General features: G+C 47.5%; 1 protein-coding gene across 1 annotated transcript in view; it reads right to left on the bottom strand.

The window, feature by feature from the left end:
- Window positions 1-8,254: 8,254 nt before the first annotated feature.
- Window positions 8,255-16,592, bottom strand: part of C2H3orf70 (chromosome 2 C3orf70 homolog) — a 72,427-nt gene continuing 64,089 nt past the window's right edge. Inside the window, exon 2 of the mRNA XM_026389397.2 lies at window positions 8,255-13,027. Coding sequence (XP_026245182.1) covers window positions 12,471-13,027 — 557 coding nt within the window. The 3' untranslated portion in view covers window positions 8,255-12,470. The remainder of the gene's footprint in view (window positions 13,028-16,592) is intronic.

The following is a 16,592-nucleotide window of genomic DNA, read 5'->3' as shown; positions in this document are numbered from 1 at the left end:
GGAGAATATCATGCTAAGTGAAAAACAAAGGTCAAATGTTCTCTCTGATATGTGGATGGTAACCCATAACAAGGGAGGGTAGAGAAGGAAAGTGTAAAAGTTCATTGGATTAGACAAAGGGGAATGAAGGGAAGGGAGTGGGGGTTGGGAATAGAAAAGATAGAAGAGTGAATCAGACATAACTTTCCTATGTTCATACATGAATACACAACCAGTGTAACTCCACATCATGTTCCACTGTAAGAATGGGATCAAAATAGTAATGGGTTGCACTCCATGTATGTATAATATGTCAAAGTACATCCTACTATTATGTATATCTAAAAACAACAAATTAAAAAATAAACTGAAAAGTCTCATGTAAAGGCAAGATATTAACATCCCCTGCCTTGGACGGTGCATTTCTCACTTGCTTTTCCCAGTTGAAAAGCTCTCTGGAACCCTACAAGTGTCTCATCCACATTTGTGTGAGGAGTTTTGCATACTTTAACCTCATTTATTTCTCTTCTCAGCAGGATCTGGTTTGAAGGGTGGTTATGTTGCTTTTTCTTTAAACATTCTCTTACATGTTCTGGACAAAAATTAACACGATTCATACTGTTAGGTAACTTTCTGATTAATCTCAATCCCTTTCTTTCAGCATGTCGTCAATGAATTGTGGCTTATCTGCAATAAAGCTTTATTTATCAGGTTAAGAAAAAGATTCAGGTGTTGAAACTTAATGGCTGTGGTATTAAGAGGTGGGGCTTTTAAAAAGTGATTACACCGGGAGGGCTCCTCCCTTCCTATGGGATTAAGATCTTTATAAAAGAGGATTCGTGCAGCAATTGGCTGTATCATCCTTCCCCCTTTCTGCGGGGAGGGAGGACTTGGGGAGTCTCCCCCGGAGCTCATGGAACAGGCACCATCTTGGAAGCTGAGAGCAGCCCTCAACAGAGGACTGAATCTGCCAGCACCTTGATCTTGGACTCACCAAACACCAGAACTGTAAGAAATCAAATTTCTATCTTTTACAAATTACTCTGCTCTCTAGTGTTCTGTTATAGCTGCACAAAATGGCCTGAGACAACATCTGTGAATAGGTATGTGTTCACATTTATTTTTCTGGAATTTATTGAACGGCATGGTGTGAGGTATACATCCAAGCTTCCTTTCCTCCATGCTGTGGTGTAAGTTGCCTAATGGTACCCGGGGACTGAGCCAGTGAGGGTAAGCAGAGCCCTGGATTCAAGGTTTAGTCAGAGATGTCAGTCCAAGGGCATCTGGCAGGATGGTGGACAGGGTGATGTCTTAGACACTGCAGCTGGCCCAGGCTTCCATTCTAGCCATGACCTAGCCTGCACCAGGTTCAGCCCCACACCTGCTGCTGGGTGGATGTCCACACAGGGCCTGGAGCACCAGGGTTAGGAGTCACTACTGTCCTCAGGCCTGCCCCACCCCCATCCCACCTGTGGGTAAATCCAGGCAAAACCTGGCTTGGCCTAGAAGCCCAGATAGTAGCCACCAGGCCTCGAGCACCTTTGAACAGTATGTTGGCCACTCTACCTCGCTAACCCCAGGCAGCTGCTTCTCGTCTTCCTGGGTGGGTTCCCTCCCAACTGAGGCATAGTTGGAGCTCTGGGTTCAAGACTCCAAATGCACCTGGGGATGAAGAGTGAAAGCCTGGCTAGGAGGTGTTCCCTCCTGAAGTAGCGCCTCAACTAACAGGGAATAGGCTACCAGGGGGAAGTGGAGTAGAGCAGGATCCCTCTGAAAGAGACAGGAAGCAAAGGAATCGGCTATTCTTGGGACAATGCTGGAGAGCAGGGGAGAGGAGCCTGCCGGAGCACATTTTATGGGCTCTTATTAGTAATCTGGGCTGCATTGGGGGGACATCCAAGGCCCTGGGAAGGGCCAGCAAGTGAGGAATGGGCTGATCCTGCCATGATAAAGACACCTGGATCCCTGGAGGGCTTTCCCCAGCTCCAGGGGTGTCTTGCCCAAATTCTTTCAGGCAGCTAGTTTCCCAGCCCCATGAGCACTGTGACATCCTGAAAGATGCTGACCTTTGTCCTCGTGCAAGTATAGACACATCCACAGTGAGGGAAGGGGAGGGCCATTGGCTTGAGCAAATGCCTGGCACATCTCCTCTGTGTTTGAAATTTTAAAAAGGTGAAGATGTTGGTTTAGCACTGCCCCATGTGGGCTACAGTAAGAATCAGAAACTGTGCATGGAGCCAGGCAAGGTGGTGCATGCTTGAATCCCAGCAACTCAGAGGCTGAGGCAGGAGGATCATGAGTTCAAAGCCAGCTGCAACAACTTAGCAAGGCCCTAAGCACTCAGCAAGACTCTGTCTCTAAATAAAACATTAAAAAAGGACCAGGGATGTGGCTCAGTGGTTAAGCACCCCTGGGTTCAATCCCTGGTACCAAAAAAAAAAAAAAAAAAAAAAGAAATTGTGTTTGGATTCTGGCCCATGGTCAGCCAGTGCCTGTCATTGGTTGTTTCCTGAGTGCTGGCCATATGCCAGGTGTCATCACCTGCAGTGGGGAGAAGCAGGTCAGATGAGGTCTCCCCTCTTAAGGAGGGGGAGGTCTAAGTGCATCAGGGGAGCAGAGAAAGGGCCCCAGCCTGTGCAGAACGTTGTCTTTTAATTCTGACCCAACCACCTTTTTTCTGGTAAGTTCTGTTAGTCACCATTCCACAGGAATCACAGCATATCCCTGCAGAAATTGAGCAGCAGCTTAAAATATTGGAGTTGGTGAATTGCAGAATCTGACAAAGCTCAGGGCTTAGTGGTGCCAGCCTCCACCACCCAGCTACAAGCACCACATGGCAAGGGGGAACAGAGGGGTGGGGGACAATCAAGCCAGGGGTCCAGGTTGTGCAGGGACAGGAAGCATTCTGGGTCCAGCAGGGGCTCATCAGCCACTGGGGACAGGTCGGTCCTCAGGCCAGAGCTGTGTACCCAGGGCAGGCTCACAGAGTGCAGCCAGGCCCTGCTCACCTTGGCCAGCACCTGGAAGCCCAGCTAGACAGCAAGATTCAGGGACAGTAAAGGCTTCTAGGAGGAGGTCGATGTCCCTGTGGACATGACTGGAGGAAGGACAGCAAGCTTAGCAGAGCCCATCAGCAGGGTGCCTGGAGGACCCGGAGCCCTGCATCTGCCCCTTCCTCCTGTTGTCTGCTCTTCAGGAGAGGCAGAGTGGACCACTGGGGACAGCCCTGGGCTTCCAGTCAGGAGCGTGGCTTCCAGGCCCAGCCCTACCCTGCCCCTAATCTGTGTGAGCCAAGGAAGGCTGCTGGACCCTTAGAAAATCTCCACCCACAGCAACGGTCCCAGCGACACACACAAAGGTCACCTGTGACCAAAACAGCCTGCTGTGGGAGGGGTGGGGGAAGGAGTTTGTGGAAACGAAAAGCCGGCTGGGGCCTCATCAATGATGAATGCTCAAGTGAATGAATAATTCAGAGCGTTGGGATCCTTTTGGAAGCAGTGTATTTCCACTCGGCTCTGCCTGCTCAGGATGTTTCCCAGAGATGCAGCTGCAGAATCAGATGCCTGGGCCCAGAGAGCAGCGAAGGTCCCCCGGGGACTCTTCCAGGCAGGCCAGGGGGACTCCACAGGCCTTGGGGAGTCTGAGCACCCCTGAGCTCTGCGGCAGCCCCAGCTCAGATGTGCTCCCCACATTCTACATCCCAGCGGCCCCTCCTCCCCAGGGCATCCAGGGCCATCCTTCTGCCCCGAGCTTCCTCCACACACTCACCCTCTATGAAGCTATCCTTGGGTCCCGAGGAAAATGGCCGTGGGGTTCTCACCTTGTCCACATGCTCCAGGGGACACCCCACACCTGACCATGCCCACCACTGAGGTGGATTTTGTTTGGTGCACCCCGTGTCCTCCCAGGCACAGTGAAGTTGTTCACTGGGTGACAAGTACGTGTCGGGGTCTGCTGGAAACAGGTATCACCATCTTTTCTTCAAAGTCACTGTCTTTTTCGAGTAAAGTTTCTGAATTAGAGATGTTCACAAACCATGGTGTGACTGGACTCACTGTGAACACACTTGTATGACCAGCATCAGATCAATCACCTAGAAATGACCAGTACTCCAGATATCCTGTGTCCTGAATTCTAACAGCATAGTTTTGCATGTTTTGAATTTCATACCAATGAAATTATACTCCATATGCTTTTTTAGAAATGTCTTCTTTCCTTCAACATTGTTTGAGGTGTCCCATGTTGTGTTCTCATTGTTGAGCTGTGACGGACCACAGTCCATCCGTTCTTTTGTTAATGGGCATTTGGGTTACATCCAGTGATGGCCTATTGCCATTTTTGTTCCTGTCTTCTGTGAAAACATACATGCATTTCTGTTAGGTATAAACTTGGGAGTGGTCTTGTAGGGGAAGGGGGAGACATGTTTAATGCCTTTTTGAATGCCCACATGAATGAGTGTCTACTGCTTCAGAGGACGATGGTTCACACCCCACCTCCCTCCAAGTACTTTCCTGAGTTTGGCTTTAAGTATAAGACCCCACCATTTGCCTGCTACCCTACCTCAGCCAGCACAGAGGTGGCTTCAGAACCTGGCAGGATCTGCTGTTAGGCTGTGGGGTGGGACTGGGCCTGGCCTGACCAGGGCAGGAGAGGGAGGGGGTCTTGGCTTCACACTGAGCCACTTCTACATAATCAAGAAGCCAACAGTGGCACCCCCATTGCTGATACCTGTTCCCTCAGATCTCTGCATTATACCCATGTCAAAGGTCAGGATTTGGTCCAAACAGTCTTGGGAGACCACACCTCAACCTCCAGAAAACTCTGGAATCTCAAACTCTGGAACCCAGTCTTTCCTCTTCTCTTTGAAAGAATGAGCTGCCCGTCACACTTCAACATCCCATAACCCACTCTCTCCTCTACCTGAGATGTGACTTCATCCAACCAGTGCCCACTGTCACGTTTGCCATCACTGATCTCTTCATGACCATGACCCCACTAGTCCCTCTGTGAGTAGCTCATCTAAGGAAGACACCATGGGCCCAGGTAGAGGAAACAGGAACCAGGACAGCTCCAGGAATTCATGGCCTCTCTACGGTTCTTGATATGTAGGTTATGGGGAGAGACTGAATTCTCATGGGATAGAACGGACCCCTTAGGGGTCCCTAGTAATCTGAAGGGACCTCAGTAAGTTCTATCTGGACGCACTGATCATGTGCTGACCTCTCAGTGACTTGTCCAGAGATTCCCATTGCTGGCCACGTTCACCCAGGGAAACCCATGCAGCATCTAAATCATTGCTGGAGTCGCCTTGTTATTCCAGATTCCCAGGTCTAACAGATGTATCCCCCGGGTAGATCACACCCTGGCCTCAGTGACACTGCTCTCCAGATACCATGGGGTCCCTTCTGGGACTTTTCAAGGGTTTCTGAGCTGCAGGCCTCCTAGAGTAGCCCTGCTGATAGACTGGGATGACTTTTCCAGGTCCTTCTGCAGATGAAGGGCGCTGCCTACATTTGCTCTGTGGTTTTGGGCATCAGTTTACAAGCAGCTTGTAAACACGAGGGTAGAAACTCAGCTCTTTGTTTGCTGCACAGGGCTGCTTGTGGCAGACAGAGATGCCCACCAGGGTGACCAGACACAGCCTGCAGCGGCCTGGCTCAGGAGGTGAGCCCAAGGGGACGGGAGTGATGCTGGGGAGAGTCATCACTGAGGGAAGGAGCTGGTATCATGGGCCTCAGTGGGGCAGGAGGAGATGGGAGCAGCTGACTCCTATAGTGCCAACCTCCAAGTCCAATAACCAAGATAAGTTCTTAAATCCTGGGACCAGGCCTGACCAAAAGACAGAGTCTGGGTCTCAGGTACCAGACTCAGGTAGAGATCAAGCCATGCTGGCACAAAGCCAGAGCCACCTGACAACCATTCAGGTCACTGAGAGAGCAGCAGACAGCTTGAGAGAGGCTCCTGCACTTGCCTCCACAGCCAGGGCTGGCCTCCATCTGGGTGGACAGGCTGTGAGGCGTTGGCTGCAGCTAAGGGCGGGAGAGAGCCAGTGAGGGAAGGCCAGGGCAGGATGGGTCTGATTCAGGGGCCTGACCACAGGAGAGGTTCACAGGCTAGACTGAAATCAGCTGGGCCTGGGGTTTTGGCTTTGTTACTTACCTGCCATGGGACCATCGTGGATCCAACTTTAACTTGCCTGCTTCAGCTATAAACTGTCAATCATCCCTGCCCATCACCACACAGCTGCTAGATATGGCACAGACACTGCCATCTGGGGAAACCCTTCCTGAACTGTTGGTCCCTTTTTGCATGCTGTGCTGCTCCACTGATTCACGGGGCTGTGTGTTTCGTCATCATCTTGAGGGGGAGCTCCAGATCTCTGCCTAGACAATCATCTGGGGTTCTGGATCAGGTGCTAGGCGGCGTGACAGTCAGGGCTAAGATGTTCCCCTGAGCTCAGGCTTTCTGACCTGCCATCTCCAGTTTCACAGGGAGAGGCTCAAGCTGGGAACTGACAGACAGGAAGCCCCACCTAGCCTATGAATGTTCCAGCCATGGTGTGGCACCTGGGATGGGGTCACTCTTTAGGGGAAGCCAGTTAGTTCTAGCTCATATGCTCCCCAGGTCCCCAAAGCCTCTTCAGCAGGTGCACAGTGTCTGAACTCCCCACTTCTACCCACGGAGCCAGCAAAACTGGGCTCTACCTGTGTTAGCTGTCCCGGAACTTGTCATCTTCAAACTAATACCATTATTTCTGCTAATATGCATTTTAGAAAATTCAAAAAGCCAATAAGAAAAATGTCATTAATAGCCTTTGCTCTTTTTTTTCACTTGTATACTCACATCTGTCTCCAGAAGCATTATGCCTGACCTCTAATTGCCCCTTTTTGAGCTCTACTGCAGCAGGCCTGACTCCTGAGGTCCTGCCTTACCTGCTTCATTCGGCACCACTGGGTGGAACACCAGGGTTGAAGGCATTACCAACTCCCATTGGTTGAACTGTAACGAGGACAAGATGCTAACTTCAAGTTTACTGCAGACAGAAGTATGCACAGTCAGCATTTGTAAAAGGCTACAATAAGATGCCTTCCAGAACTTGGCAGTACAATTATGTAGAGCTAAATTAGTAAAATGCACATGCAGTAAATGAAATTAGCCGCCTGTAGGAGTCACTTTAAAAAACAAGTTATCTATCATGAAGGCAAAAAGGGCTAGCCTAGAGTGCTGGTCAGGATATGATTGACATGGAAGACACAACGGCCTAATTTGAGCCTTGAAATATATACAGAAGTGTGCGTGCGTGTGTGTGGGTGTGTGTACACGCTCATGTGCTTCTGTGTTGGGGAGGTCTGCATGAAGCACAAAAAAGGGGGGTGAGGAAAGAGGAGGGAAGAATGTCAGCCTTTCTCCTTCCTGGGAAATAGCTGTGCTGGATAAGGAGAGCCACCAGGCAGTGGGAAGCCATTTTCTGGGATAGGACCCCCAATGGAGTAATGCAGGCAATGAGCCAAGAGGAATGACTCCTGAGCTGACCTGGGTTCAAATCCAGGCTCCCCAGATTGACAAGTGGTGCCACTGTGAATGAAATGAGCTTTCTTCCTCATCTGTGAAATGGGTGCCCAAATCTGCTCTCCAGGGTGCTGTGATTATGCACAGAAAGCAGTAAGGTAGCTATTGAGCTATGATTACTAATATTGACAGACACTTATTATTGATGATTTATATGATTCTCTAGGAAGGCTATTCAATAGAAAGCAGCCCTAACGCTGTTCTCTAGTGTGTCAAATAAAAACAACTGAGCTCCTGGACTTGGGGGTGCCCTGTATTCAGGGCCTTGCAGGCAGCAGCCGCCCTCACTGCACCCCTACATGAGAACTATCTTACAGGACCCGAGTTAACTGAATACAAAGCCTGTAACTGCGTGTGAAATAAATGCTATTTATGGAGAATACCAAGTTTTATTGGGTAAAACCTAACATAGCTAAGAAAAAAAAAAAAGGCCTTGTTAAGAAGACTTCTGGGAGTTGGGAGTAATGACCACAAGCACCTAGTGTAGATATCAATATCTACCTGCACTTCATGAAGTTCTGTAAAGTTTAAATGGGATATTAAATGGGCATAAATTGCAGTAAACACTCAATATAAATGTCTCACATTTTGAAACTGTGGGTTTTTGTTTCCAGCTCCCACTGTGGTTGTCATTTGAATTAGAACTCTCCAATGGGGGGGTGGCGGGTGGGAGATGCCACACTCAAAGAGCAGATTTGTTCCGGTACAAAAGAAGAAAAAATCATGTTTATTTCACAAGGCAGTGTTTTCCTAAAGTATTACACACAAAAGGAAAGTTGAGCTGTCTTAGGAAAACAATGTAATTTTAGGAAGTTACAGAAGGGTCAACATTGTGCTTAAAACTTTAAAATAGACAAGTTTAAAAAAACAGCACAGTAAATGAACATCGCCAGGTATGAACAGCCTTAAGCAGCGCGTGTGAACGACACGGAGCCTCCACAGACACCAGCAGCCATGGGTTTCCTGCGGCAGCTGGCTGTCTTGTCCATGGGGGGGGGGGGATGGGATAAGAGGACTGCTTCCTCCTCCAGAAACAGCCCCCGCCGACAGGAAGGGGGCCCTTCCCCAGCACAACCGACGCTCAGTTTCCATCATCATGATTCAATTTTTACATGGTGAATTTGTTTTGGGAAGTGCCCTTGTACTTAGGTTTGGATTCAAGGAAAACTGACATCCCCGAGTGGGCAGCACTGACAAGTGAGTGGGCTCACCTGGCCTCCCCCGCTGCCTCCCCCTCGATGGCAGGGAGGCCACCAGGGAGGCCACCCACTACCGAAAGCCAAAGTACAACAGGCCACTTCCTTTCAGGTTCATACCTCCTCTGGACAAGGGGGTAGGAAAGAAAATGGGCAAACTGTGTTCCTCCTGTGAAAAGCCAAAACATGATAATAAAATTTTGCAAACAGGATGTGGGAGTAATTAAGAAGGGACAATATAAACATTTCTTTAACTTGTGCTTTTTTTCTTGCCCAGTGGTATCCACACTGCCAAACGCATTTGGGTATTTTGACAGCTTCCTCAAGTATCTGGTTGCATCCTATTCCCCAAACAGAATTAAATTTGCAAAAGAGTTTGTTATGATCAGTCCCAGAAGGACTGTGACGTTTCAAACAGACCAAGAAGAAGTGGAGATTAAGAAATAAAACCACCACTTCCAAGATACAAACAAATCCTAGATCAAATCAGGAAATAACTACATCGTTTTTTATATGACCTTGAACTGCAAGTCTTCCAGAAAAGCAACTCTTTTTCCCACAGGGTTGTCCTCAAATTTTCAATATATACCTTAAGAAATTACAAGGTTAAAAAATACCTGGATTTGACAATAAAGCCTTATTTTTCAGTGTACCAAACAGTTATAACCACAAAAGCACTTTAATTGCTTTGTCGTTTCTCAGAAAAGTTGTAAGCATATTTGAAATTTAAATTCTGAAATCCTGGTTAGATAAGAAAACAAAATTCTCCATTTAGTGAAATTAAGCCTCTGCCTAATAGCCTTTAGACCAACTTGCTAAAAGCGGGAATGGTGCCAGGTTTCCAAAAAGCCCCAAGAAAGCAGTTTATCCACCCACAAGACCCAGCCCTGTTCCAAGAGGCCCAAATGATGAAGCCCTCATCTCTCTTTTTGTACAAGTATTAATCAAAAGTCTATTTAAAAATGACTGTGCTTAATGCCTATACTACATATTGCAGTCTAAGTATTTTCTAAAGTGCCTATAAATATGCTTATGCAAATTAGCAATATAATATCAGGATTACAGAGAAATTCTTTCATATTCTATAGAACAGAAGATACCTAGATTTTAAGTTGAAACTACACATTTTTATATCCTCCTCAGTTGGTTTTAGAATGAAAGAATAAAGAACAATTGCAGTTCAACTGTATTTCAGGTTATTAGTATTAACAGTGCTAGGACCAAAGAAATTCTTGTTTGTGCTTATTTTAAAAAAGACTTTTTTTGAGATCCAGAAGTATCTGATATTTAGAATCCAAGGGGAACATCTGTACTTCTATAAAACAGTAAGTGAAGCCTAATGAGTTTTTTAATTATAAAGAGACTGTGCAAATGTTTAAAGTGGTTATCAACCATTATCATATCCAAAAATTCCATTAAAATTGTGGCTGATCTAAGTGGCAGTAAAGGAGTTTAAAAAACAGGAACCTGAACAAAAGTCATAGATATTACTGATAAAAGGGCCCAACCCTGACACACAGCCAAGCTCTGGAAACGTGGGTATGACCATGTATTTCCATGGCTTTGGGGCCCTGGTTGTTGACTCCAGTGAGTTCACTCTGTGGCTGTGGGCCCAGAATAGAAAACTGAGGGGACCGGGGTAGAGAAACAGCCCCCTGCCTGTGCCCTTTCGGGAGAAAGTCAAGGTGCTCACCCAGGGGCATACCTAGCCAGGGCCCTCCGGTGCCATTACAACCCTGAGTACACAACAGCTGGTGAGCCCCTTGCAGGCACTGCCTTCATGCCTGCCTTCAGCCACTCCCTCAAGGGAGGCACCAAGAAGCTCAGGCAGGGCTCATCAGATGTCCCCAGGTCACAGGGCAGCCAGGGCCGAGCAGAGAAAGCCCCTCAGGCCCACACCCACCCTGGCAGCTCCTGGAGTAAGCTGCAGTACTACCTTCTCAGGTTCTCATTTTGAGTTCCACATTTCAATAAGTGGAAACCTCATGCTGCATCCTCGTCCAACACGCAAAGTTTTAACTAATGCTGGTTTCCAAGGAAGATGCATGCTCTGCCTTCGACCCTACGGCTGTTTGGGGCACCTAAACCTAACAAAAATCTAGTAAATCACTTGGACTACACATACAACTAGGAAAGCAGATTCTTTCTCAAGTAGTTTGTAAAGGATACCAAGTGGAGGACTTGGGGAAGAATACGGCTGCTGCTTTCCTAAACAACTTAACAAGACACAGGAGAGAAGTGGACAGAGCACAAGACAGTGCCACAGGAGCACACTCCCAGAGAGCGGAGATGGAAGAGTCATTTCTCTCTCTGCAGCACTGATGGTTCTCATCTCATTAGGCAATACTTGAAAGTTCCTGGATTCTTAACTATGCCTCACAGAAAATTTGGAGAAATGGCAGATAACCAACTCACGAGAATAGTTGGTATAAAATGGAGATTAGGAATAGAATTCTGAAGAGAGCTAAGAATTATTCTCTATTTTGTGTGTGAAAGAAGAAAACATATACAATGGACTATAAATATTAGTGTAGTAAATGAATATTACACAAAATATTTTCTCCTGACTCAGCAGTGAACTATTTCAACTGCTTTTGCATTTGCATAAAAAAATCCATGCATCATACTGAATTCTAATTCATTTCTCACCTAAGCCATTCTAATGCTTCATACAACCAAATGAAGCAGAATTAATCAAACCTATTAGATTCATTCCTAATCCCTAAAGGACTTCTGTCTTTTAGCATTTCCATGCTAACTAAAACTATTGGTTTCTTTTTCCTTAAGATGTCAGATGTGGCTGCCTCCTAAATACAATACCTAAATAACTTCCTAAGTGTTTCCTTAGTTTTGAAGAACGATTAAAGAAAGCAGGAAGATGCCGGAGAACCCACACGGCCAGCTCAAATGCTGTAGCACCGTCCCCAAGCCACGTCCACCTCTCCTTCCCCTGTATTCCCAGAGCACTGGATACCGCTAGCTGCTGGTATAGAGTCCCCTATTGGGATGTGGGCCCTTCATGGGAGAAATCAGGTCATCTTCATTCTGTATCCCCACAGCCCCCGCAGCATGTTAAGTGCTCAGCTAAAGCTGGAGTGACCATGAAACTGATGAGGTCATCTCTTCTCACATGAAGGTCTAGCTGAGCCCCAGTTGTGATGGGTTGTGCAAACGCTGGCCATTACCGGGGCCAAGCTGTCCTCCAAGTGGAGGCGGCTCTGGTCCAGACCCAGTACAGATGGTGGGGAGCAGGGTAAAGGGGAGGAACGGCATCAACCAGTGGGTACTCTGTCCCCCGGGGAGCTGCTTGCCTGTGGGACTAGCAGGACAGGGGTGCCGTCAGCATGCCACAGGACGCCAAGAGTCTTTCTGCAAAGGACTGGCTATTAGAAAAATACTGTCTCCATCACTCTAGGGAGCTCCTCCGCTTGATCCATGATACTCTGTGGTCATGGTTTCACTGCTTTCACAGTTCCCAGTGAAATTAAGGCTGGGTCACAATCCATGACACCAGATGCTACATAGAAAGTAAGTCGAGATACAAAAGAAAACCGTTTGTAATAAAAAGAACGTCTTGGTTAAAAGACTAATTTAAGAGTGACACTAATCAGCAGACCACTGAACTGCTATGGTTGGTGGGGAGGGGTAGAAAATATCAACAGCATTGGAAAAAGGTCCATCAGACCAAAGTACAAAAGCTCAGTGTGGGTCCCAGGGTGCCTGGACTCACACGGTGGTCTCTATTGTTTCGATCACTTCCAGGTCAGACTGCGAGGGGGAGAGCAGGGTGCACTCATCCGGCTCCCAGCTGCTCTCTGGACTGTAGTCTTCCTCTGAACTCAGTTCTGCTCCTTCTTCTGTGTCCTCATCACATGACTCCACATAGTGAGCCCCAATCGCATTGATCCCAGAGTCCTCAGAACTGGAGGGAGAAGAGCAGTGATCTATTTTTGGCGTATTGCTCTCTTTTGAAATTAAGGCATCGTGTGCAGAGACCTCCTCGGGGCTCATCTTGTGGGAATGTGGCGCTGGCTGCTTCTGCACGTAGCACATCTTCCCGTTGATGCATTTAACCTGATAGTTGTCAATGAAGAGGTCTGAAATCATACAGTACCTGGGGGAGTCCGGGGGAAGGGGAGGCTGGAAGACGGATGCGAATTTCAAAAAGTGTTCGGTGAGTGAGACTGAGATCTGAATGGTGTTTGTGGGTTCCCGAGGCCTGGCAGGAATCTCGGTGCTTGGCAGCTGTTCCACAGGGGTCATGGGCTGGTATACGTATTTGCCTGTGGGACACAAAGGAGAGGGTTGAAATCTAAGAGCATGGCACAGACTGTATTAACACAGTGATAATGGTTTCTTTCTCAGGACTCAAGAACATTCTTAAAAATATGGAACATCTAGAAATGAACTGGTAATGAAATCACTGAACACTGCTGTAATCAAAACAGAGCATGGTGCCAGGCATGGTGATGCGCACCTGTGATCCCAGCAACTCTGGAGGCTGAGGGGTGTGTGTGTGTGTGTGTGTGTGTGTGTGTGTACATGTGTGTGTGTGCATGCACACGCACACCACAAGTTCAAGTCCAGCCTCAGCAACTTAGTGAGGCCCTGTCTCAAAATAAAAAGGCCTGCGTGTGCAGTAGAGTGGTAGAGTGCCCCTGGGTTCAATCCCCTGTACTTCACAAAGGAAAAAGAATTATGGGATGTTCACTCCCTAGGCTTCCATGCTGGTTTGTTGGTTTGGTTTGGTTTTGTTGGTGGTGTGAGTGAATGTACCCAGAACCTGCACATAGGGAGCACATGCTATAACACTGAGCTACAACCTCAACCCCTAGTTTTCCATGTTTGAAGCAGAACACACACACACACTTAATAAGTAATGGCCTACTGGACTGTTCTGACCTCCATGATGGGTATGGACTAATGATCTCTCTAGAGACAAAGTGCATCTGCAGCCTAACAAGGTGCTCTCCCTGACACCAATGTCACTGCAGCCTAAGCCAAACAGAAGTACAGGCACAGGAGGGGGCCACCTGAAGGGTTTTTACAGAAGCCAAGCAGCTCACCTCCTGAATTTCCCCTCTGCTGCCAGCCCTCGACCAACACTTCTCACAGTTAACATGGATGTGAGACCTAAAGGGACTGGCCCAATAAGTCCCTTTTCTCAGTCTCTTTATTCTACATTTAACAAAATCTCCCATATGCCAAGTGCTAAGGAGATAGAGATGAAAAATACCCAGTCTATAAGTCTTAGATTTTTATTTTGAAATCATTAAAAGTCATCAGTGGATAACCCCATCCCAAATCCAGAGACGGTAACCACAACCTTGGGCATCATCTTGGGTCTTTCCCAATTTAGATGAAGGGTTATCAGTCCATCCATGTCATATATCCTGCACATATTTGGGTTGTTTTGTTTTGTTTTCATACTAGGGATTGACCTCAAGGATGCTTAGCCACTGAGCCTCATTTCTGGCCCTTTGAGACTCTGTCACTAAGTTGCTCAGAGCCTCAGCTGCTAAGGCTGGCTTCAAACATTTCTGCACATATTTGTGACACAGCTTTTTAACCTTAGTACTACTGGCATTCCAGACCAGATAATTCTTTGTTGCAGGTTCTATCCTTGCACTATACAGTGTTCAGCAGCATCCCTGGTCTCTACCCACTCAGTAGATGCCAACAGTGGATCCTTCCCAAGCAAGAATACCACATGTGGCCAGACCTTGTCCAATACCTCCTATGACTGGTCACCTCCCTCCCAGACAAGAATCACTCATGGTATCCTCATAAGCATCTTTTTAATAGGCAAACCACTCACTATGTGTGTCACGTGGCCTTGTTTGAGTTCTTGGTCAGACTGAAAATCTTTGCATGGAATCGCCTTTTGAAATGAAAATGGTCTTAGGAGTTTGTTTTGTTTTGTTTTTGGTTCTGTGGATGGAACTCAGGGGCACTCAACCACTGAGCCACATCCCCAGCCTTATTTGTATTTTATTTAGAGACAGGGTCTCACTGAGTTGCTTAGCCCCTTGCTTTTGCTAAGGCTGGCCTCAGCCTGTAGCTCGTATTACAGGTGTGCCCCAGACTAGGTTTTTTTCTAACATTAATTAAGCCATAGAAGAATGGCAACTTCAGATCAGAAATGTGGTGGTATCCATGCCACAGGTGATCTATTAAAACCAACCCAGCTGGCTTATATTTTTTGTTTCTTGACTCCTGTATTAAAAAACAAAAGTACCCTAGATGCCCCAATTTCTTTGTAACTAACTTACTCTAAAAATATCTTCATCTTTAAGCATAGAAAAGGCATGTTTAAAATCATCACACCTTTGGGCTCCCAAGATCAGCTTCAAAACGTGGACAAATATCACTCAAACTCTATGGTCTGATAAAAACATAAGAAGAACCCGGTCACACCTGCCTGGGAACTCTGTTTAAAATACACCAGGTATCTCCATTGCTCTGTATCTGTAAAAGAAGGCATTACTATTTGCCAGGCAGAGTGAAAGGTCAGCTCTAACAGCTGGCACAGAAGGACCCTGCCTCTGGACACTGCGGAGAAAAAGGAGGCCGGCCTTCGGGCCTTCTTGCAGATCCTCCAGCTCAGGGTTAGAGGTGTGTATGGGGACAGGACTGAAGAGAGAAGAGACGTGGGACTACCCTCTCCTGCCTGCACAGCGGTGAACCACGTGACTGGAATTGACTGGAATGCAGGTTTGGTTTCCTCGACTCTGGGCCAGAGGTTCTGGGGCTTTGAGGCTGTGGCTGGCTCAGTGAACAGATGCTTGCCCCAGAAAGCTGATTAAGTTCATTCCACCTAAGTGACTTCTGGCTTAGCTATCTTGTCACAGCCCTAGAGGACGTGGGTAGCGCATTCCTGCCTTTCATAACCCTCCTGAGACCCTGAGGGAACAAGGCTGCATTTAGTCCAGAGATGGAGGCCGTGAGGCCTGGCCTTGGGCCTTCCCAACCTCCCTCTGCTGTTCTGGCAGAGCCCCCCCACCCCACGCCCTTCTCCTTTTCCTTTCCCTCTATTGCGCTTCTTCATACTTTCTTTGGTCTTTCTCCCCTCTGTTTTTCTTCTTTCTCAGTCCCCTCTCCCCCAAAGCTCTTTTTGTCTGTTATGAGGTATAGTGCTATGGGCTGAATGTTGTGCCCCCTGCCCCCCGATTTCAAATGCTGACATTCCCTGTTCCCAGTGTGATGGAGTGGAGGTGGGGCCTTGAGAGGTCAGCGGGTTGAGATGAGGGCCAGAGGGTAAAGCCCGCACGACGAACCAAAGGCCCTTATAACAAGAAGAAGAGACCAGAGCCCCCCACTTTCCCCTCCAGGTGCCGATTCAGGATCTGCAAGCCAGGACCTGCACCTCGCTGGACACTGAACCTGCCAGACTCTTGATCTTGGACTTCCCAGCTTCCAGGCTGTGAGGGAAAAGTATTGACAAAGTCACCTAATCTACAGCACTTCATTACAGCAGTCTGAAGTGACCACAACAGATAGTAAAGGAAAGAGAAATGCAACTAGGAAAGGAAGGCGTGCCCTGCACTGCAGACTCCATTCCTCCTATTAAATCTGCTTATTCAGCTAGGGTGACAGCCATGACCCGGGGTACAGATGCAAAGAAGAAGAAAGAGAAGTAAAGAACAGTAGAGACCATGTGGGAAATAAAGTCTTGTAACCACTTTTCCTGTATAAGCTAATCATATGTTTGATTTGCTTATGTGCACATTGAAGGATAAAAACAAAATAGGATTGGGGACATAGTTCAGTGGTAGACCACTTGCCTGGCATGGGTGGGGCCCTGGGTTCCATCCCCAGCACTGACCCACCACAAAACAAAAACAAACA

The sequence above is a fragment of the Urocitellus parryii genome, chromosome 2 (assembly GCF_045843805.1).
Source record: "Urocitellus parryii isolate mUroPar1 chromosome 2, mUroPar1.hap1, whole genome shotgun sequence".
Taxonomy (NCBI): Eukaryota; Metazoa; Chordata; class Mammalia; order Rodentia; family Sciuridae; genus Urocitellus; species Urocitellus parryii.
The sequence above is the reverse complement of the archived record's forward strand: the minus strand, read 5'-3'. Positions and strand labels throughout refer to the sequence as shown.